Source organism: Rhea pennata, chromosome Z, assembly GCF_028389875.1.
Source record: "Rhea pennata isolate bPtePen1 chromosome Z, bPtePen1.pri, whole genome shotgun sequence".
NCBI classification, from domain to species: Eukaryota; Metazoa; Chordata; class Aves; order Rheiformes; family Rheidae; genus Rhea; species Rhea pennata.
In genome coordinates this window covers 57,841,472-57,865,305 of record NC_084702.1, presented here as the reverse complement: position 1 = coordinate 57,865,305, position 23,834 = coordinate 57,841,472, and the positions used below count along the sequence as shown (strand labels likewise).

Below are 23,834 nucleotides of genomic sequence, written 5' to 3'. Positions count from 1 at the left end.
TGGTCCCCAATCAACAAACACTACCTTCCCATACACAGAAAACTGGGCAAATTCAGCATAAAAAATGAAAATATTTTCTAGTTCAATCGCCCCTTCAGAGCACTCTGCGGAGAGCAGGAGAGACGCTCCCGTCTCCTTGCCGGTTATGTATCCCTCTGAGGCTATTTAGCTTCCTGAGAGCTAATAATTCCTTTATCACGAATGACAGACATGTAATAGTGATTGCACCACAGAATATAGTTTTCCAAATCCAATTTAAGCCTGAACACAGCAGAGGTCCTATTTATTATTCTGAAATGAGGACAGTTCGAAAAGATCATGACTTCATATTATTCTTAAATCTATCTTTATATACTTATTCAAAACCCCACCGCGCTGATGAGAAAGTGTAATTCACCTGTATATCACAGACAGTATCGCACGTGGACTGAGTAACAGTCTGTCGATGCTGTGCCTTGCTGGGGCTGTCTTACAACAGCTCAGTGACAACATGCAATTAAGCTTTACAGTAACAGTGTCTGGGGTGCTGGAGCCCTAATGTATGCATTTCTAAAGCAAGGTGTCACTAGATCATCTTCGGTGGAAACACCGATTTCAGTGAATCATCCTCTCCTAAAGGGGCTGGCAGGGGAGCAGAGCTATCGGCCCTTCACGCACGCGCCTCCGCGGTACCCGGCCCCCCGCTCGGCGGGAGCGTTCAGCCCTGCTGGGGCAGGGAGACCAAAGGGAGACGCGTGGATCAACGCCACTGATCCCAGCAGTATTCCAGTTCAGCACTGTTTTGACAGTAGAAATTAGTGTTTCTCTCTTCCAGGCAGGCCTGCATTCTCATTTCAGCGCACTAGGGTTTTTGAGCATGATCTAAAACCCACTGAAGTGAAAAGAAATCTTTCCTTTCAATGCAAAGTGTTTCAGATCAGTCCACATATTTATTAATAGTATTTACAGTGTTAGGCATAAATATTTGCACTTTCAGGACAACAATACACCTTCAAGTATTGCTGAATCCCAAACTCTTTTACTGTTCTTTTTTTAAATCTAAATCTTAAAATGTACCTGTGCAATTATAAGCATGGAATGATGATCAGCCTATGTACATACACTACATCACCCTGTTAGCATTTTTCCAAGTCTCAGTTACTATCAGCCAAATTAACATCCTTTGCTGAAAAATAATTCACACTGTTTTTAACGTATTTCTAAATGCAAAAATCATCAAGCACAAGAAAAATGCAATTGCAGGAGTTTTTTGTCCTTTCTCTTTCTTTTCTGCTGTATGGTTACAAACTATGACATTCAGAAAAGAACAGATGCAATAAGCCTCAAAATCTGAGTTTGTCTGAATGGCAAGTCCGAGTGACTGCACTGCACATTCAGACAGTTACAGTCTGGAACATGAGATCCAGAATTTGAACCCACTTGGTGCCCATCAGGCCAATGAAAGACCGCGGCAGATGCACCACTAGACTTCCCGAGGGCCATGGAACGTGCACCGTATGTTATAAGGCCTGGCAGCTTCATCGTGGCCTTGAGGATCCGCTTTCCTCACCAAAAGAATTTTTTTCCCTATACCGAACCTGGTAAGTCTTGTGTAAAGCTTTTTGTTTAGCCTGTGTTTTGTTCCATCTGCCCAAACCAGGACAGTCTCTCTAGACATTTCTTCATTCAGCATGACTTAATGCAGACCAGATTTTGACTTTCAAATTGGCACTATTAAGACTGCTTTGACTGAGTCTAAATAGTTTATCCAACTTTCACATAAACAATAAATACACTTTTTGATGCTGCCCAATCTAAAGGCTGAACTTGAAACAAAAATTGGCAAGACGACATCAGGCAGGTCTTCAAAATACACTCAAACAATCCCAAGAATGGGTGCATTTCCAAAAAAACATTTTTCCTAGCTCAAACGTTACAGTAATACCTGAGTAATAATGCGTTACTACAGATGAGGCTTTAGCTTTCCATGTTAAAATAGCTACTTACTAACATTCAATTCCCTTGGACAAGGCAATTGCTTCTTGCCATAAACGAAAAAGACACCCAAACAATTTCCTGTTGTTTCCTCCCCCGCAGCCTTTCTGCCTTTCTTCTCCAGTTAGTCTCGGACCTTGTTCTCGCCACCCTCCATCCACACCTCCGCGACGCGCTTTCTTGAGCGGACAGGGCGCTACCCTGCTTTTCTCGTGCCCCCCGCTCCCCGCCGGAGGCGCAGAAACGGCGCTCCGATGGAAACGCCAGGAACGGCTCTAGCTCAAAATACGCGGCCACCGGATCTCGCTCGTCTTGCGCCCGCCACCCTGCCCCAGCCTGCCGCGGCGCGTGCGCAGCGCGGCCCCCCGGCGCTCGCAGCACGCCTGGCTAACGCAGCGGGCACGCGGCCAGCCGCGCTAAATCGTAAAGGAAACAGCAGCGGCAGGCACTGCCTGGGAGCACAAAAAGCAGAAGCCCTAATTGCAACACATGTAAGCGCTCTGCTCAGAAGCAAACCCTCTCCATCAGACTCCTGAAATCCGCTTTACTTCAGGGAGTAAAGCTCTTCAGCTGAGCTCAGCAACGAGTCTGGCAGAGCAATCCCCCTCGGTGGAAATTGCCAGAGAAGACGCAGCACAAAAAACATTGCCCATCCTCCCTCCTCAACATTAATTTTCCCCCAGCGTTTCTCAGCACTGCTGGCACTTGGGAGCTCAGCCCGTGGGGCAGGAGAGCAGGGAGCTGCACCACCAGCTTGTGAAGCGCTTGGAAATACTGTTCCCTTCTTTGAACAGGCCGGGGAGAAATCAGCATCCTACTCCTCTGCTGGCAGGAATCACGTTTTGGTGCTGACTTCAGTGGCCTGGAAACGCTGCACTTTGCTCGTACGATGCTGGTGCTAGCGTAGACAGTGGGACAGAACAGGGCAGATGCAGAAAAACAGCCCTAAGCCTGATATTAGCAGCATCAAATCCTAATTCAAAGGTAAAAGAAGTGAGGGAAAGGGAGTTATCCACAAGAAGGCGAGAAGGCAGATGACAATTTGACTGTTCTCTTCAGTCCCCAGCGACAACTTTCATTTCATCATTGAAATACCTACCCAACAATTTGGGGATTAAAAACATAGGAGAAGACTTATAACACCACTGCCAGGTTTCCTTGTACATGTTCTTCATGAATACCTGTTTATTCATGATATTTCCTGTCACATACAGCCTGCGAGTCCAGTGTGGACAGGCTGGCAGGTAGTGTACACTCCAATTTTACATGACTGATATCAGGATTAGTCTAGGATTCACTCATTTTGCAAAAATACAGATTTCTAAGTTTCCAAGTTTTCTTGATTTGGGTATTTAAACAAAGAAGTTGGCAAACAATATGAGAAGATCTATTCACCTGCAGAATGTTTCAACAGTAAAAATTTCTGGACATTTTTCAAACACATCTTGGATTTGGGCTCTGACTGTCCTGGCATATGATGAAGCGATGGCATTTTCTGACAAGAAGTAGTCATGTATTGCAGTGAGAGATGCATTTATTTCATACACAGGCTCATCATCAACTTAAAGACAGCTAGGACTGTCATTTCTTTTCTTAGGGAAAGTACATTTCCCCCCACTCCAAATTCTCAGACCTAACAAACCTTTTTTTTCTCCTCACAAGCATTTCTGTGTATATCACGAGGTGCGCGCTCCCTCCGAAGGAGGTGATTTTCTCTCCAGGCACAGGGTGATTATGTGGCTGGGCACTAATGGCAATTACTGACGCTGTGCGTGCGGGGGGCGGCTGTGCATGTAGTACTCATTAGTGAAAACTAGACATCCCTCTCTGACACCCTCTTCCCTTCCCTGCCCCTAATACTGCAATCATCGGTGCCGCCAAGAGTGTGAAGCACTGGCTTAGCTGTGCTTCACAAACTCGGGCAGCTCCATCCCTGTGCGCAGGGTAAGTGCTCCAGCCTTCTCCAGAGCAAAGGCCGGGTGAGCAGCATCCGTAAAATTGTGCCTGATGGTGAACAACACCAGTCCTTTCTCTGCATTGAAGAATAACAGTCTGCCATTGCTATAATCCAACAGGATCCCGATCCTGGCTGGCTGTTCTGTCACCCAGATGTCGCTCATTACACTGGTGTGAAGAAATCTGTAAAGAAAACTGCAGGAAAATGGAAACCAAATTACAGTGAGCATCCTCATTGTCATTTACCCCAAATAACATTATCATTTAATTCCCACCAATTAACAGCTTGTTGCATATAGCAGTGTATCATGCGGCAATAGGGTTTTGCCCAGTGCAGTTGCTCCTACCTGAGCAAATGTGGCCTTACTTCAAAGTTCTCCTTTGAGATTGATGTGGAGAGCTTTTTTTTAAAGGTGCATTATAAGATTTATTTAATAAGTGCAGGGTGTCTAAAACTCTTCTATAGTTGGTTTTTTTCTTGTTATTGAAATTTGCAAAAATGAAGCAGACAAGTCCTCTCTGCTGTCATGATCCTCTAAGTTCACCAGTTCTGTTCACATGAAGGACAAGTAACTTCCCAAGCAGCTAGACTGATTGAGCTTTACCTGCTTTGTGTAGGACAGCAGCGCATGCACCAAGAAGTATCATTCAGCCCCAGGACATCGCTCTGTGATGTAGCCTCATAGCAAATTCCAATTCTGTAGTTTCTGCAGGCAGAGACAACGGTTTCCCAGTAATGACGGCCCCGAGCAGGCAGCAGCTCACCCAGAACTGAAGGAAATCTATTTGTGGAAAGGGATACAGTAATGTGAGTCGGATGGTAGACCAACAATATTGTGATATTTCTTATAACTACATCATGAAGGAGCATCAAAAATTACTAATGAATTAAAATCTGCTCTTCTAATGACAGATTTTTATCAAAGATTTGAATGTTCTCCCTGAAAGTCAGGAATCTTCATATGAAACGGACTCATCTTGAGGACCAAAAACTATGAAACTTTATCCAAAAGTAGATGAAGTTAGCAAAAGCTGGAAAATGTGACTGGAGTCAGGTAAGATCTTAGGTTTACAGATTACATTTTACCAGGCTTGCTCAAGTGGGAAAGCGTGGCTGTTTTAATTAGACACAGTGGCTGTCATCTTATGTGGATTCAGCTGTAACATTAAAAAGGGGCGTAAACCAGTAATATCCTACTCCATTTTAAAAAGCCCTATGAATATGATACAGCTGTGTACAAGCTGATTTCTGTTTGTAGTCAGACTGACAGCAGTATGTCAAAAAGAAGAATCATGTTTGCAATGGACAGAGCTAGCCTGGTAAAATTAGTCTAATATACCCCAGCAGCACTCCCTGAATTCTCTGAAGCCACAAATGCTTTTGAAAATGTTATCAATAATGCTCTCAGCAAAAGAACAGAGGACTGAATACTTCTAGCCACTATCAATTCAAAAATAAACTCACAATTCTGGCCAGCTTGGGGCAGCAACAAGTGGCTTCAAGACTGAAGTGTTCTGAAGGATTAAATAGTGACTACGGACTGAGGCAAACCCAGCTGTCCCACTATGTACCTCCTCTCTGACTATTGCCTTTGACTTTTTTCTGGAAGTTCCTCAGTGCAACATCAACCTCCAGCATCTGTATCAGTGCTGCAGCTGGCACTATTGAGGGGATCGAGGAGTGTCAAAGGAGAGGGTCTATCCCATAATTTCCAGAGTTTGCATGAGCGAAACAATTTTTTCTAAAACCAAATGGTGAAAGCTAGACAAAGGTGAAAGCTAGGGACTCATGGTGAGCCAGCAGCATAGCTGTGCTTGGCATGCGCCTACTCACCCAGCGAATCGGGCTTTCTCGGGAAGGTGTATCACAGTGCCATCAGAGGAGATTTGCAAAGCGGGATGAGCTTTGTCATTCAGTACATGAAATCTAGTTCCTAGGTACAATTCACGACAAAGAAACAGTAGTGCTGAGATACTGGCAACGTTAACTTGAGATAAATCACAAAATGTTAAGTAACAATTACTACCATTTTTGTAGGACAGAGTTGTACTTGCTAGCAGGTAGGAGTGACAGAAAATTGGGTGAGAATGCAAAGCCTGTTCCAAGTTGTGCGCATCTGAGATGGCAGTCTTCTGGCAACTGGGCCCAGGGATCATAACACGTTACGTTTTTCAGAAAACTAATTAGGTTATAAAGAAGTCTTTGGTATTAAAGAAGATGGAATCATTTTTAATCAATTGCTTTTTCAAAGTAGCAGATCTGAATTTTGAGGCTGATTTGGAACGATACATAATTTAACACTATCTATCTGGAAACCTTAAAGGTTAAATCAGTCATTAAATTTTAAGATATAGTCTGCTTGGTTCCTCATCCCTGAACCCCTAAGTCTGTAAGTTTTTAATTGTTTTTTAAAATCATGGAGTCTTCTGTTAGAATGAGTTCTGCCACACTCAAGCAAACTGAGATCCCTGAAGGCTATTTAACCATCTTCTATCTCTGACAGCATTCAACACCTTTGCTTCTGAGCTCACACCAGTTTTACACTCACATAAATTTACCAATTTCAAATGAAGCTGTCCCAGATTTAAGCAGAGTATGTCTGGTCCCTATTATCTCAATAAAGTGGTTACTCCTGTATCTGAAAGTTTACTTACAATTTCTGGAGAAAAATGCTCTCTCTGACTGCTTTGTCCCTCCATCCCATTGTTTTGATATCAGAAAATGGTGATCTACCTTTAGTTGAGATGAGAGCAGCTTCACTCTGTTCGCTTGTCCCAAATGCATTGACAGCCCTCAAGTAGAAGAAATAGTTCACGTTGGGCTCTAGGGATACTTTCAGTTCAGGCCTCTTTATTCCAGCAAAAGATCTGAAAATGGAAAAGATTTTCATGCATGAAAACGCATACAGAAATCCAAAATCAGGAAAGAATAATTTATGCAAACAGCTAAGCCACACTGCTGTTTACTGAAAGGCATCACAGGGAATCTCCAACTAGGAAAGGTGAGCAGTGCTTTTGCAAATAACCAGGTTATGTAGGAGCTATTCCATTTTACCTGCAGCATCCTTCTGGGTCTGAGAATTTTTCAGGCCGTTGTTCCTGCACTGCCTTGTCACTCAGTGCAGTCATTTGGTGCAATGCTCACTTTACGTTCATTTTGCAGTGTAAGTCATTACATAAAATGTAAGCAGCACAGAATCAAAATCTCATCCTCCACCTGCAAAATGTCTGCGGTACAAAATGAACAAGCTTATGAAGAAAAAGAGCTCGTAGCTAATTCAGCTGCACAGGAGCGAGCCTGTGTGCCGTGCCGGTGCTGCTTGGGCGCTTGTTCCAAATCCACAGGAACGGATGCTCTCGTCTGAGGCAGCACAGAAGCCGCACGCTTCCTACTACGCACTACTCGCTCACAAACTGTTCATCGTCGCAGTCTTGGCTTCGCCTCCCTCGCTGCGCCAAGCTCTCCAACAGGCTGGGGTGGCAGGAGGCAGCAGCAGGGGAACTGCCTTTGCACAGTGCCCCGCTTTGACAAAACCTACCCCTTGCGACGCCTCAAACGCTCCGGCCCTCACATCCTCAGCCACTGATGCCTTCAAACGCCCCGGGAAAATGAGAGTCAGCACTCACTCAGTCTGCTTCACAGGCACTTTGAAATGCCAGTGAAAGTACTTTGGATGTCTACAAAGATGCTGACTTTTTTAAAATACATACATATTAAATATATAATATATATTTTGTGTGTGTATATATATATATACACACATATATATAAAAAATAGATACACATATGTGTACATACATACTATTGTGAATAGGAGAGATTGGTTTAAATTCTTATGCATGGGATCCTGCTTGTCCTCATTTTTGCCTCATATAATAATGCCCAAGTTAAATGACAGACACTCATTGCACTGTCTATGAGTAGGTAAACACTGTTTACCCGTACAGAACAGACAACTTCCCCCCACAAACGCTCATAGGAATTTTCTGGGCAAGTATTTAATTCCTGAGCGCAATGCAGGTCTTTTGAGACAACCCCCTGCGCTCCAGGTTCACAGGAGATAACCTCCGTGGCACTGGGACGAGCCGAACGCAGGCGCCTGGCTCCTGCAGATTCACAAAAGGGAGAAACGCCGGATAAATCCGCGGCTGTGTCGGACACAGACGCAGAGCTGGGGCTGAGGCCCGGCCCAGCCTCCCTCCGCGGCCCGGTGCCCGCGAGCGGGCAGGCGGGCTGCTCCCAGAAGCGCCTTCTCGTCTGGCCGCTTCGCTGCGGCAGGCAGAGGGAGACTCCTGAGGCAGAGCAGCCCCAGCGGCGCCCGGCCCCGGGGCCTGGCCGCTGCACGGGCGAGGAGCATGTCTCCAGAGAAGGAGAAAGGCCCGGGACGGAGCGGGGAGCGTGCTGGAGCCCAGGAGGGTCTCCCGCCTGCAGGCAACGCCTCTGTGGGGAGCCAGATTGAACAAACCACCTTTTCGGCCACTACTCCTGCCACCGCACAGGAGGCGAGGCAGGCAACCAGCTAAGATCATTGCTGTTCCTGTGCGGTGACTGTTCTTCCCCAGCTGTCCCACCAGAGAGCAGTGCAAACTGAAGAATAATCCGTGCTCCTCCATGAGGATTTTTCACATGCCTGCCTCTGCCAGCAGGTAAAGGTAAAATCCCACAGCCCTACCTGTGCCAAATTCCTGTTAACTCTGCCTAGAGCAGAGCGTTTAGGAGGAGAAGGCTGAGTGCTTCATCCTTCTCGTTAGTCTGCAACAGGTACTCTGTACTGACAGCTGTCATTAAAAGCGATTGAAAGCACTGGAAAAAAGCGCGAGGTGCTTCTGTAATCTTTTCAGCTCGAAGGAATTTCACGGCGTTTGTGTGGTGCTAGAACTGATGCGGTAAATAAGAGAAGTGGGCTAGTCCAAACTTGGCAGCAACTGCACTGCTCGTTTCTCTCCTGTAAACGATGAAAGCCCTGACGAAAAAGCACTTTGCGAGGCAGGCTGGCCGATTCCTACCAAGAGGTTTAGGGAAAGGAGGCAACCAGGCGAGACATCTTCAGACATGTAAGAGGAAAAAGGCTAGTAAGAGTGTAAGGGACATCAGAAAAAGGAAAAATGAGAGCAGCAGAAAAATAAAAGACTGAAGCTGAGCAAGGAGGTAAATACAAAGGAAGTAAGAGAAAGGAAACTGAGGATGGAAGCAGAGATGTGGGAAAAGAGGAGAGCACTCAAGCTTTGAAGAAAATTATCCATATTTTCTAGAAAAGTCTGGGCCACACTGTTGTTTAGTGGCACCGCTCTGAGATCTTTGGGTGAATCTGAAGCAGAGAACACTGGAAAGGAGTTTTGAGCAAATAGTTACAAGCGAGATAAAATAAAGATACATTAAGCTATACAGGCAAAATTACTTGTGTCAACAGGCAGGTTAATGTATTTTAATCACATTAGTGTTCTCTACATAGAATCCTCTTCTGTGCCTTCTGGAAAATGCCACACGAGTCAGTATCCTCCCAAAGAACTTAGATCTTCTTTTCCCTTTCACTATTAACTATTTAACTGGTAACTATTTAACAAAACAAAAAAAGTGCCTCTAAACCTAAGCAGACAGGTACATGCTGGTGTCTGAGTAGACCTGGGGCAGTCATATCCTGGAATTTGTTCCCAGAGCCTAGGGATTCAGAAAAGATTTGGGGTCCAGCCAGATCCAATAGGATCAGCCAAAATTCTGACCTGTGTCTCTTCCAAATCTGAAACTCTTCAAATCGGAATTTGGCTGCCAATTTAAACCTGAGATCAAGAGTATACCTCTATTCAGCTTTAAAAGCAACACAGTGAAATCTGGATTTTAAGTAGATCTAGTCAGTAAAACAGTGATCAGATTTTCCAATAACGTTCCCTACTTGGCGATCTATTTTAGGCAGCTTTAAGCTTCCTAGGAGTAAGAGCCCATCAATTTTAGCAACGATTAAGGCTTAAAAAACAGTCCTGTTGCTGCCAACTAATGAAACAGAAACAGAATATGCCAACAAGAAGGAATTTCATTTGCAACACTCGGTTACTCCGAGCCAGCTCCAAGCTCACAAAAGGCTGAGTGCAAAGAAGAAATAGGTCTTGCTACTGCCTCTCTCTGTGTCTAGAGAATACGCTGAGGGGGCAAAGTGAATACTGAGGGCTCCCCAGGCTCTCAGCAATCACTGTAGTTGGTCACGCTCCAGGTTACTGCTGCAATCAGTAATAAAAACTTAAGGATGAAGAGAAAGCATGAATAGAGCCTTATAGATTGCTTAAAGTAATATAGGACAAACATGTGAGAGGGGAAGGGAAGATGCATTTATAAATTCCTGACTGTGTTGGTGGAAAGCCTGTTTCATTTCCAAGTTCTTGCAACAAGCATTGCATCTAGATCTTCCCCAAGTTTGCCTAAAGCAGTTAACCATGTAATTTCCATCATAGAAGGAAGAGAAATCCAATTGCAACATTTTTTCACCTATTTTCTACTTAAAATACACCTGCCTACTTTATAGATAAATGGAAATGCAATAAATTTACTGTTAAAGCACAATGCATCCTGGCCCCTAGCCAGAATGTTAACATTTTCACACTATTCCCACAACATCTTGGCATCATTATTTTAAGTTTAGAGCATAAAGATTCAAGAAACATTTGGAGTTGAATGTTTCATGTATTTCCTCTTAATCCTTTACTTTTTGGAGAGCTCATAGAGGAATCTGTAAGTCTCAAAATCCCATTTCCAAAGTTCAGATACTTTTCTATTTAAACCAGAGCAGGAAGAAGTTGCCTGTTTCTTTACCCTTAAATTGCCAAGCAGTATTATATCAGCAATTGTCTGTAAGACTCACGATTTACCTGGTCTTAGGGAAATACGATGCTGTGTTTCGATGTATATTTCTCTCATCAGCATTCTCATCTTATTTCAAGAAAACAACACCTAGAGGATATTTTTTAACATTGGATGAACCCAGTGAGTGGTATATGTCGTAGTGTTTCAGAACACCCTCTGCATTGTAATTGTTATTTTCTCTCTCCAATATCCCACCGAAACTGCACCTCTAGACCTCTGCTGATACCACTGATGTGGAGTTGTGAGAGAAGTGAAAGCATGCAAGCATTGCAAGATACATGTATAAGCACGCAGAAGGGCTGGAAAAAGCTCTTGAAGCTAAAAATAGAGAACAAGCTGCTACAAGTTCTCTTCCAGCTGTGCTGCATCCTTCCTTTCCTCTCATCTGTTCCAGGTACGTAATTTTAGCTGTTATATGGTTAGTGCATCAAAGCACCACCTACAGCGGCCCTCACTGCTATCCTAGATAGCAAACTGAGCAGAACAGGGAGGATGAGGAGTTCCTGTTCTCCTCACTGTGCTTCCTGAGCTGGAAGAACAGCCATATGGGCAAAGCAATGGGAGGGAGGTTTGCTCTCCTGTTTCAAGAGTTAGACCTGTTCCAGGGGTAGACGGAAAATTTCAGTCACAAGCGGTGTTAGTCTTACACTGATGGGGAGGGGGACACTCAGTCGGAAGAACCCACAGTTCCACTTTTATGAATTCACCGCACACTGTTCTAATTTCTGCCTCCCTGAGTCTTACAGATGTCTCATGATGCAATACATGGTTTCCATCTGAGCAGCCCACACAGCTAATCCCTGGACTGCATTTCTCTCAGTTTTCCATCTTCCACCCCCAGTTCCATTGACTTCTCAACAGAAAGGCTGAACAGCAAGCACACAGCAGAGCTCTGGAAACTGAAAGAAACATTTCAAAGCCTCCCAACCTGGAAAAAGAATCAACCTGTGAAGGAGCTTTAAAACCACAGCAACAGGCAAGGGATTCGCTGTATGCCAAAGCAATGTTCTTCAGGTGGCAAGCTGAAAGAAGGAGAAAATCCAGAATGGAATCTAGAAAATCTAGAATCTAGAAAGGCTTTTAATAGATTTTTAGATGGTATCTGCACAGCAAATCTTCATGAGGATTTATTTACAGAGATTCCTCAAATTCTCTCTGCAGGGAACTAGCACTGCTCCAGGATATGCAAAAGGGTAGAGACTCCTTACCCCCACCAGGGGCTCCTCACACATGCCCAGCTGCTCCTGGGAGGGATGGAGAGGGAGAAGAGGGGGCACTTCTCTCTGCCTGCTCTCATGGCACTGTTCCCTTGCTGTTGGTAGGCTCTCAGCACGATATGTGTGAAAGAAGCTGTGCAGTTTGGGCAGCATTGCTTTCTCCAGGCAAATTTCAGGAGGTAACTGACCATCTCTGCCCTTGATTTCCTTCCTCCATCTCTGCTCTCTGCTGTGGGCTCCATGTTTGGCTGGTCCCCAAGACCAGCTCAGGAAATCTTCTCCTAGTCTCTCTTCTGGGAGGACAGGCTTTCAAGGAAAATGTCTGGAAGAAATTATAGTGTTTCCAGGCCCAAGTGCTCCCACATGGTTATAAAGACACAGTTATAGTGATTCTAAGTTCTCTCGATATCCAAAAAAAAAAAAAAAAAAAAAAAGACATTCAGGCAGTTCTAGAAAGCAACATAGCCTAAGATCTCACTCACCATCTGGAGCTATTTGTCTCACTTTATCAACCACACAAGGAATCGATTTCTACTCTTAACTTGCACTTCAGGGGCCTTAGATGAGGGAAATATGAACAGTATGCTCCATCTACCATACATCTCCCCCCCCCTTGGCTTTGTACAAAACTTTAAATACAAATCTTAAAAAAACCCTCTCTCTTCTCACCCTGTGCTGTAACAGAATGCATTAAAGGTTAATCTTAGACAGCTTGCTTTTGGAAAAGGGGAGAAGCATTGTTTTGAGGGAAAAATAAGTGGCAAAAGGTTTTCCCGACACTGAGAAAAGAGGTGAGAACCCTTCTACAAACACAGAGATTCAACTGAAGCAATTTGAGAAAATTCGTAATTTTGTCCTGTCTGAGTTTGTCACACTTGTCACAGTGAAAGGCCAGCTTCTGCCAACAGAAAGGCCAGGAAAGTCAAGCATGTCTCAGTACAGTTATAAACATTCTCGATTTTGCACGAGCTCCCATGGAAAAGAGAATGGGTCAGTTCTGACAGCTTGTTGCCACAGTTATCTCCACACAAGCAAACTGCCTAGCATTAATGCCACCTCGCTCACAGATTACAGAAAGCAGCACATTTTCTGTTTCAGATTTGGAAAGAAGCAGCAATCTCAATTAACAGCAAATAAACTTAAGTGCAAACACACAGCATGGGGTTTGGGAGCAACTACATTGTCCCTGACTGACAGCAACTTTGGCAGTTCGACAGGGACCTGATGGCTTCATAAAATATGCACGAAAAAGAGCAGACCCTGACTGCCTTTAGAGAGCAGGAGAGCTGTGCAAGACCCCCCTTGTTTGCATTATCACAGCACGTCAGTGCTGGGCAAAAAAAGCTCTCTCAATACTGCAGAAGTTCTTTATTTCAATTTCTCACCTACTTTTGTAAAGAGCAAGGCTCACACGATTGCACTGTCACAGATATCTACTAGAAGCTTGTGAACCCCTTAGTCTATCTTAACTAATTTTGACCGCAAGGGGTAGAGCTCTTCCCCAGCTATCATGTTTCTGTGAAGTTCATGTGAACTGGCCCTGCAGAGGGAAAAAGACCTTGTTAGTGCCAGTGGGGTGGGAAGGAGAGGCAGAAGTCAGCTGGCCTGATGCTCCCACTGGGACTCGTATGCAGAGACACCTCCGCTCTCTGAGCTTCTCAGATCTCTTCAGCTCTACCTATGGTCGTCAGTGGTTCCTTGGTCTTTTTTTCCACTTCCAAGGTTCGGCTGTGCCTGGGAGATGGCAGGTGAGTCTCCACTATTGCTATCATTACATCCCAAGCTTGCTGCCAGGAGGTAGAGAGCAAGCAGAGTACTGCCTCCTCCATCCTGTCCTGTCCCGTCTCACTGCTCGCTGCGAAGCTTGGCTGTCCCTGGCCCTGCGGGGAGCCATGGGGGCTGCAGAGAAGGGATTTCTCTCCTGGGTAGCATGGCCCTGCCACTTTTGGTTGATCACAGACGATACAAAGCCTTGAGGGCTTTGGCCCCAAGCACAAGGCACTGTTAGTTACGCAGAATAAGAAGAAAGCATTTTAATGTCTCTCAGCCTAATCTCGTAGATTAGTATCTGGCCTCTACAGTCATTGGCACACAGAAGCCGATTTCTTCTCTGCCTGGTTCAAGACAGAGTAATCTCTTACGCAACAACCCGCAATCCGCAGAGCACTCCTCAGCGCCCGCCTAATCTCCCCGGGCCGCCGGCCGCGCTCCGCACTGACCTGAGGCCCTCTCCTTCGGGCGCGTACTGTCGGCAGTACTCCAGGGTGAAGGACTCCGGCGCCGGCGAGCCGGCGCGCCAGCGGACGGTGGCCGTGTCCCAGCACACGGTGCAGTCCTCTGCCCTTATCGCGGGGGCGGCGGGCGCTGCGGACGCAAGGACACGTTAGCGGCGCTGCGAGGAGCGGGCCGGCGGCCGGCCGGGGACGCTCGCTCCCACGAGAGCAGCAGACGAAGCCGGCGTTGAAGGGCGTCCGGCCTCACAGCTCGCGGTAGTTATTTCTGCCTGCCCAACAACCGTCCGCTGCTTATTTGTGGTTCAGTATTATTTTCCCTGGTGGTTCGATGGCAGAGGGCAACGTTGGGGAAAACCACTGTGTGTACTTGGGCAATTCTGCCCAAACTTGGAATATTCCATGCAGACTTTCCGGTCCCTCCTCAAGCACATTTTGCCCATTTCTGCCCTGCTTCAAGGAGCAGAGCAGAGGCAGGACTGGGGCAGATCCCCAGATTAGCTCCCTCCTGTCCTCAGCAGTCCCCACGTGAGCTGCAGCAGGAGCAAACGGGCTGCTGCAGAACCGCAGGTGAAACGACTTGTCTGCTTAATTAGGTCCCACATATTTCTGCAAAGCAGCAACTAAAACTTGGACCTATAATTTTTCCTTTTTAAAGCCTCCATTTAGGAACTACAGGCCCAACTACAAAGACAGAAAATGAATGTAAAACTGCACACTGAATGCAAGTAATCAAAAGCTATTGTGTGAAATAGTACATCAGACACTAGCCTGAAAATGGATTCGTTATATTCATATGCTTTATCTCTTTCCAGGGAAGAGCAACATATACGAACCTCTTATAAGCTGTTGTTGACACTTCTATAGACAGCCTTAACATCAGTCCTTAAAATAAATGTGATGGATTAAAATAAAATGCCGTAAGAAGTTATTTTGTTTTTAAAGAAAACAGGTTTCAAATAGGATGCCTAAAATAAAAACAGAAATTAGACTAGATAATCTTAATCAACCTTCAAATTACACTGTGTTTTGTGGCACACATGATTTGTTATTATTAGAAAAGAAAACACCAACAAGTTCATATGCAGTTTCCTGATTTAGTGAAAATCAAGAGGTTAGCAGTTGAGGTTAAACTATACTTCATAGTTTACTACAAAAACAGCCAACCTAGATATTCACCAGAACAAAAAACCCACAGGACAGATTTTCCTCTGGTAATAAATCTGCATAGCTCCCTTGGCAATTTTCCTTTAACTCTTTTTTGATGTATTTGATTATTGTCCATTTTTAAATATATCTGTGTATCTCTTTCTAGAGAATGAAAAATTAGTACCTAAATCCACTAATACCTGCACTCAGAAACTGATACACTTGCACCTAATTATGTATGTACAAACAACACATCACATTTGGATATTCCAGCAAGAGTCTAAGTCCTTAAGTTTTTTATTTATTTGAAATTATCTGTCTAAAGAGTAGATGAAGTTGAGGTGAGAGTGGCTGCAGTGAGTTTGGAGAGGTGACTGACATGGCCTCCAAGTGCCACTACCGCGGGGGGAGCACCACATCCACTCAGTGGCATTCCTATGGGGAAATACTATGGGGTGAGTTTTTCTCAACATCAGGAAAAGATCCAGCTTCAACCTACTAATAATGTATGTATATATGCCCATAACTGCATATATCAGCAAAGTATTTTCTTATATGTGCTACCTTTTCAGTGAATTACTGAAAATAAAATCTCTAAATACTTTCTTCTGAGTTCTTAAATATTAGTAATTTGGTTAGTTGAAGAATCACAGTATTCTAGCTTAATATCAAAGTAGTTGGGCTCTATAGTAGCACACTGAAGAACTGGTTTGAGTCACCACTGCTTATCTTTCCACCTTTGACATCAAGGGGACGCAACAGTTTTGTCAGTGCTTCAGTAATGTTCCCACAAATCTACCTGTTAGCTTGACAGAGGATGTTTAATGAGGTAATTTGCACTAGCTTGTTTATTTTCCAAAAGAAAGAGGCAAAACAATCCCAAAACTCTAAGAAATTAACCTCTTTAGAAGGCTTGAGTTTTGAGGAGAATGGTGAATCTGATCCCAAAAGGCAAATACAGTTCTTAAAAATAATGGTTTGAGAGAGGTGAGAACCCTTTTAAAATTATTATTTCTATGTTAGAAATAACTCATTAATTATTTGACCATTTAAGAGGATTTCTATGTCGCTCTACATTTTTGATAAATAGTAAAATTTAAATTTCTGCTTTGAACTCTTTGGAAAATAATCTTTGCTAAAAATATGAACTATAAATTGAGTATCAAAGAGAATTATCCAAAAATCTGATGTCCAGTAGATTAAGCAAAAGACTTGAAGCTATGGCTGCTGCCAAGTGATTTCAACAGTACACTGTTGTACAGTGCTGTACAGAGTTACTTCAACATTAAATTGTTAAATATCCTTGTCCATATTTTGTAAATTCATGAACTTAATGATTGTTTTTACCCTGCAGCACTAAAAAAATCATCTGGCAAGAGGCCTCACTGTCTAGAGCACAGGATGCATTACCCTATTCATAATTCAAGAAGCAACAGTTTTGTCAATACAAATTATTTAAGAAATTAAATCTCAGAAAACTTAATCAGTCAAGTGAAGCTCATAAGCAATGCTCATCAAAATACTCATCATAATTTATACCACTTAAACAACAGCGGAGCCTCTCAGCCACACCTGAGATTTGTGCCCCACTGAGCTAGAAGCTGCATGCAACCACTATAAAGCAGGCCTCCTCCTGCTTTTTTATCATTTAAATCAATGCAACATAGATGTATTCGGAAGGATGGCAGAGAGGCAAAAAAAATGCAATGATTTCCTTATTTTCCAAAGGCAAGGCGGCAGCATGGAGCAGTTAGGTAGCTTTCCTGGAGCTGCCCTGCAGCATTGCAGCATGTAGGGGAAATTCATAATCTGCCCGTCCAATGCCCTCGGCACAAGGCACAAGATTTAAAACATCTTCGTATCTGAATACTTTCAGCTTTCCTCCTAGGAACAATCATGCTGCTATCTTTTCACAAAAAGGCAAACATTATTATGAATTGCCTATGATCTGCTAGATGGACTAAACTAAACAGTTTCTTCTGTTTTAGTAACAGTATGACCTAGAATTTGTTTAAGAATCTGAAACCTGTAATAACCAAATGCCAGAATGTATACATACCTGTTTTAAAAATGGCTTTTTCAGTGGGCAAGCTACATCCTGTGCTGTTCACAGCCATGACCCACACACTGTAACAGTGATCTGGCTCCAGATCCTCCAAAATGCAGTGGCTCTCCTTCACCGTCACTCTGTATTCTTCCACTAAAGCTAGGAGAAACACACACACACAGGCCATGATACTCATGCACTTCTTTTGCAGGGCCTCTGATTTCTCTTGCCAACTAATATATTAAAAAAGAGTCAGCTGAAAATCCAGATGGTTTTACTAGCCAAGATCTCAATGTTTTACTCAAAATCCGTTTGGACAGAAAGTTTTTGACCTGCCCTTGAGTTCAGTGCCCATTGAACGCAAGAAGAAAGTAGTCTAAAACATGACAGGCTGCAAATCTGAGATGCGCAATCAAGAGTTGTCAACTTTGTTTTTAGCTCTCTAGAGCATAATTTCTCATGATTTATGTCCGATGAATCCTTCAGTGCGCAGACAGACACATACACCTATTTAAGCAGAACCCAGGTGCTTTAAGTGATTTTATGATTAGCCTAAGCTTTTAAATGAACAAGCATTTCAATCCTCTTTTCTCAATTTCCATATTTAAGAATTAAAATATCTTAATGTCATTTTGAAAAAATCTGTGCCCACATGTGGAAATACTGCATTTCTGATTATCCTTTCTTGTCCTAGTTTATTAGGACACATTTCCAAAGTACATGCAGGGCCCTAAATTTCTACTTAGGCCCTTCCTTCTGGGAGCTGTCTCTGGTTCCCGTCGGTATCAACAGTGCGATAGGAACACATCCACTCTGACAGCTGGGCTACTTCCATAAAAGTGCCTAGACAGACGTTGCTGCTTCTCTGCAAGCAACTGCCCTGCACTTTATGGACCAAAATAATTACCTCGCGTTTTGGAGAAGCAGGGGGAGGAAAAGGAGTGCCATCCAGCTTGTGCTCTCCTCCTCAGTTACCTGTCCTTAGTCCTATGCAGAATTTCTTCACAGCCCCTCCTATCACTGAGCCGTATGCACCCCCCCCCCCCCCACAAGGGCTACTGCAATGACAAAGGTGAGAGGCAGGTCGTTACACACCACTTCGGTCTTTGTTAGCTTGAGGCTCCTCCATACAATAGACCTGGAAGCAGTCGATGGCATCCCCTTCATTCACAGTCCAGTAGACCGCGATGGAGGTACTTGTAGCTGAGTTTGGTTCCTGTGCTATCAGTGTTGGTGTCTGTGGGACTGAAACAAAGATCTTTAGCTGTTATTCACACTTTAGTATTTTGAACCAAATTAACTACATGTTAATTGTGAGACAACCAGATCCCTTATTTCCACTCAACTACCAATATTTGAGATGACAATTTAAGTGAACAAATACAGCAAATATTTGGAATAGGGACAGCATTAGTGCAGTGTTAGAACAATATGTTCATCTAAAATAGGGAAGAAAAAACTTAATTATTCAGCATGAGATTCTGGCTGTCCATTTCTCTCATAGCCTGGACAAAATAAGATCCAGTACTGAGATCACCGGATAAAATAATCCTGAAATATGATACTTATCCAAGCATGCAGGCTGGATGTTATGGAGTGAAGGTAGGTGAAGACAAAGGTGGAGCCCAGGAGCGATCTGAAGGGAAAGAAGCTTGCTCCTGCATGAGAAAGGCAGTGAAATGCCTATGCTTTGTCTGGGGCAGGGTGGCCCTGGCCCTCTTGGCCTGTCCAGGTCCTCTCCCATGGGGCAGTGCTGCCACAGCAGTGACCAGGGCTCTCTCACAGCAGATGGGAGACCTGCTCCTTTTGCTCACAGTTGGAGCTTCCCAAATCAGTGCTCCGCTTGGAGGCGCATGTCCTGATGAAACCTCAGAAGATACTAGCAATTTCAGGCCATGTCCTCAGAGAGTCCATCTCCTGAAGCACACTGCAGGTGCTCTGGGAGACTGTCCTCTCCATTATTTAATCTTACCTTGCAGCACAAGAATTAGAGCAAGAGATTGCCCTCTGGAAAGGATGCCTGTGATAGAAGTGAGTGAAATGCTTGTTTATAGCGAATAGTGCAAAATTGCTGTCTGATGGGAGGCTCACAAAAGAACTGAGTCTCCTCCAGATGAGGATGTAATCAATCCCCAGAGAGGTGTCTGGGGGAAAGGACCCACCATGCTGAGGGGAGGAATAGTTTGTCAGATGCACAGAAGCCTTGGCAACAGCAAGAGTGTGCAAATAAGTAGGAAAATGTAGGCACAGACTTCCCACACTCAGATTCTCACAGCCGGGGCAAGGGCTCCTGGGGATCAGCTGCACCACTCGCAGAGAGGTGGGCTTGCGCTGCAGGTATGGGAACGGGGCTTCTGCCAGCACAGCTGTGGTCCCTGGAGACTCAGAGGAGAGAGGTTCCTCTGTGGGCTGGTAAGCCCAAGCTCTGCTTTAGCTGAAGAACCCTAACCTCGTCAGACATCCTACATGCATCCCTCACTAAGGTGCCTCAAAGTCCTCCAGAGCCCCCTAAACTTCTCATAAACACTCCAGACTGTCTGCTCATCTGCACAGATTCATCCCTGATAAAACACTATCCCCTGCTAAGGTCACAGCTTAACAGAGAGGGAAGAGAAAGAAAGATGCAACCCCCACATCCTCTATGTTCGTTGTTAAAGTGACTGCAGGGAACAAAAATATGGTTATCTCTCGTCACCCAGTAAATTTCCGTACTGCATACATTCTGGTAGGATCTGAGCACAAAGCTTTTGCTTTTCTCAGTTATCTTCACAGTAATGATGATGATCCCCTGTGGCACGAACAAGGCAAATGCAGATGCTGGCTGTTTCCTTATGATTTATACAGAGAGCTTCAAGTACATAGGATTACATCTGCTTCCCATTGAAAAAGTCTTTCTTTTTATTGCTAAAAACAATCTACTTTTTATCTCTTGACTGCATCTAGATTTGACCGATTTAAAAATTGATCATCTTTAGGAAAGGACTTCCTTTCAGTGGTTTACCCAATGAGTAAATCTTTTTTTTTTCTGTGAAGTTTCCTAGAAACTGTTGTTTATGATTACAGAAATCCCACAACTGCAAAATTTATTATTATTCCAAAACTGAACAGAAAATTTCTTAATGAATGAAACTTCTGAAAAAAAATTTATACATCAAAATTCAGTTTGGAAACACTGAAAAACATTTGATTTCTAATTTCCTTCCACATGATATGAAATAAACTTTTAAAGGGAAGTAATTTATAGCAAGAAGTTGACCTACTGTCTTCAGAAACAGAATGTTTTTCTATTAACAACAGGTTGGTCCCTCATTTTATTGAAATTTACACATTTGCACCTCAAGTTTGTTCAAATAAATGACATTTTTCAAAAGAAAAGCGGGTCATATTTTGATCAGCTTCAGTTTTCACTGAAGTGCTGTGGTGTAAGGGAGCTCTTCCCTTACTGTACCCGATTTCCACAGCCTCCAAGATAGCAGAACAATAATCCCAAATATTTTATAGACATATTTACACCTTGTCAGTGTAATGAGGAATAGCATTTCCTTGGTTTTGTGGACCTGAAAGAGAGCAGTTACATTCCTCTATGACTTTGATGGAAGAATATCGCAATCAGCAAAGGTCCTCGTCTTCTGTTTTATACAGGCAGGACTCATGGCAAGCTTTGGAAATAATAATGTTCTGGTTTTCAAATTATTCCTACTCTTTCTCTGACAGAGCCTAAGTTCTACTATGTTCAAGGGCACACTGCAATGGGTTTTGATGCGTATGAATTTGTTAACAGGCTTGCTTATAAGTGAAAAGAGGAAGGATTTGAGGGAAAAGGACATTTTCTGTGGGTATGGAACACTGCTGGAAATGGAAGGTATTTTGAAGAAAACTGTTTCTGAAGTGGTAAAAATAAAGTTATGTGAAATTGTTCAAAGACCGTTCCTTCTGAAGGAAAAATACATGGATTGAGAAGTGTGGCAAATTCACATCTATTTCATCAAATATTTTCAGACAAAACAAATTCTGAGAAAGCTTGACATTTGCCTCCAGTATTTTACAAGGTACTGAAGGTTTCAAATTCCAAATAGAGTTTTATGCATGCATTTACCTCTATTTTCCTTCAGGAAAATAGGCAGGAAAGGGCAGAAACTTGAAAAAGTCTACATTTTTTAGTGTACTGCTCACCGAAGAAAAAACCAAAACCGCAATAGTAATTAAAGTACTTAACAGTGGAAGTAAAGGATGAAAATCAGGTATTTTAGAAAGAAAGGAGAAGAAAATATAAAGGATGAGAAGCATTAAAGGTCAGTTGCAAGTGGACAGACTCATTCATCTCCAGTTTGTCAAAGCAAACCCAATCTGGAGCTACTTGTTGTTCAGCAAACATAGTAGCTAATGCAAATTAAACTGAAAAGCAGATCTCATCAGTATGGGGAAAAATCTTGAACTGACCCATGCGAAAAGGAAATACAAAATGACAAAACAAGGCTGTTCTCAGGTACCACCTTGCCAGCAGGTAACAGTGCTGAAGGAAAGACTGGGACTTACGGGACCCATGAGACTGCAACGGGAAATCAAACCATGATACATAGCACATCTTCACCACTCCATTTAGAGTGGTTGAGAGAAGGTTACAAAGATCTGCTACTCTGCTTTCCTAAAGAAATGAGGCTGAGATAATGCTGTATGCACAAGCATCTACCCAACAACCCCTGCTAAGTTCTGAAGCCCTCATGGAAATTCAAACAAATTTGACATGGAATTGAAGATCGGAAAGATATGCCAGTGCCCTGCTAGGCAGTAGTTATTCCAAACAAGAGTCAAAAGCTCATATGGAAATAGATGCTGTAAGTCGTCCGCTCATAGACCAAACTCATCAGAGGCATTGCTTCAAAACCAGGAGAGGGATGGGGACAGCAGGGTGGGAGTGTAGGTGAATGAGAGGCCATGAGCATGGCAGTGTGTTGCAAGTTCCCCAGGAAAAATCTCTCTTGAGAAAGAAACACTGAAGTGAGACTTTATCATGAGGAAAAGTGACCCACAGCTTAGTGTTTGCAAACTCTTCATGGACAGCTGTCTGGATCCAGATGATTTCTAAAGGTATATGCATGGGCATAACAAAACCTATGTATGTAGGTTTTTTACAGGAAACAAAATACTAGATAAAGACATGATCAAGGCCCATCAGAGTAGAGAGTGTTTCCAGCTACAGTAACCTCTTCCCCCTCCTGAGCCTCCGTGGAAGGGTTTGAGGGTACCTGTGCTCATGCAGCAGAAACGCTGCGACCTCCTCCGCCAGCCGCAGCTCTGCTGCCCACAGAAGCTCGGCAGGGCTGCTTCCTACTACATGCAGCACAGCAGACCCCTTCACTGGCTTCTCGCTCCCTGCCCACAAGCAGACAGCAGCTTCTTTAGCCTCCAGAGGTTTAGAGCCAGAGACCTGCTGTCAGTCTGAAGTACAGATATTTTAAATGATGCAAGAATCTCACAGTTTAGCACTTTCCTCTCTGCTACTCATCTTAATGTCCTACTGTAAGCCAAACACTTGTGCACAATTAGACTTCATTTTACATTCAACTCTGATTGCTAATTATATGGTTTGTAAATTTATACTTCTCAAATAGATTCTGTTTTTAGCTTTCTAAAAGCTAAAGCATTTCCAAAGCATTGCCAAAACGTTAGCTTTTATGAAGAAGATATTCAGAGATTCTTACCAGGCAAGTGACTTAAGGAGTGGTTGCTTTTTCCTGGACTGTCCGCATAGTGTTCAAAAAGTGAAAATGCATGGGGCACCTTTTCTAAAGAGAGAGTAGTATCCATTGCAGAAAGTAACCTATTTGGGAAAAAACACATCACCATATAAATCCCCTGTGGTGTTGCATAGTTTCCAAAGGCCAGAACCAAAGCACATGTGACATGTACGTCCCTAAACACCTCCCATGAACTTGAGGACAACATGCAAGGAGAAACTGTTTTCCTAATTTTGAATATTTAGCATATACCATGATTTTACATAAGGAACACAGAGAAAACACAGTCTGCATATGGTTGATCCATGAGAACATGAAGATTTGAAGTTCATAGCAAAATTACCAAGAATACAGTGGTTTGGACTTACTAACAGAGTGCTTTTAAAGGTTACAAATGTTAGAGCTAAACTAAGGCAGCTGACTCCAGAGACATAATATAAAGCAGCTGCTTCTGACAAGCAAAAAAACAGGAGGAAAAATGGATTCCACCTAATTAGCCCACATTTTCTGAGTTCATTATAGGAAAAAGCTAACGTATTTTTAACTTTGAGGCAGAAGCAGCTTCAAGGAAATGAAAGATTATTTTTTCAAAGCAACTGAATTTCACTCCCTGCCTTCTGTCCATCACTGAAGTAGTTAACTGTGTAGTCTTAACAGAGCACAACAGAC

The 23,834-nt window shown here is 43.5% G+C and overlaps 1 protein-coding gene across 2 annotated transcripts in view; it reads right to left on the bottom strand.

Moving 5' to 3' along the window:
• Positions 1–3,490: 3,490 nt before the first annotated feature.
• CMYA5 (cardiomyopathy associated 5) overlaps positions 3,491–23,834 on the bottom strand; it is a 45,523-nt gene continuing 25,179 nt past the window's right edge. Inside the window, exons 6-13 of one of the 2 annotated variants that reach the window (XM_062600268.1) lie at positions 23,130–23,248; positions 18,523–18,672; positions 17,440–17,586; positions 14,220–14,364; positions 6,665–6,798; positions 5,765–5,864; positions 4,536–4,712; positions 3,491–4,125 (exon numbers count right to left, since the gene is read on the bottom strand). In XM_062600268.1, coding sequence (XP_062456252.1) covers positions 3,873–4,125; positions 4,536–4,712; positions 5,765–5,864; positions 6,665–6,798; positions 14,220–14,364; positions 17,440–17,586; positions 18,523–18,672; positions 23,130–23,248 — 1,225 coding nt within the window. In that variant the 3' untranslated portion in view covers positions 3,491–3,872. Of the gene's footprint in view, positions 4,126–4,535; positions 4,713–5,764; positions 5,865–6,664; positions 6,799–14,219; positions 14,365–17,439; positions 17,587–18,522; positions 18,673–23,129; positions 23,249–23,834 lie in introns of those variants that run through there. The other variant, XM_062600269.1, reaches the window with a different exon arrangement.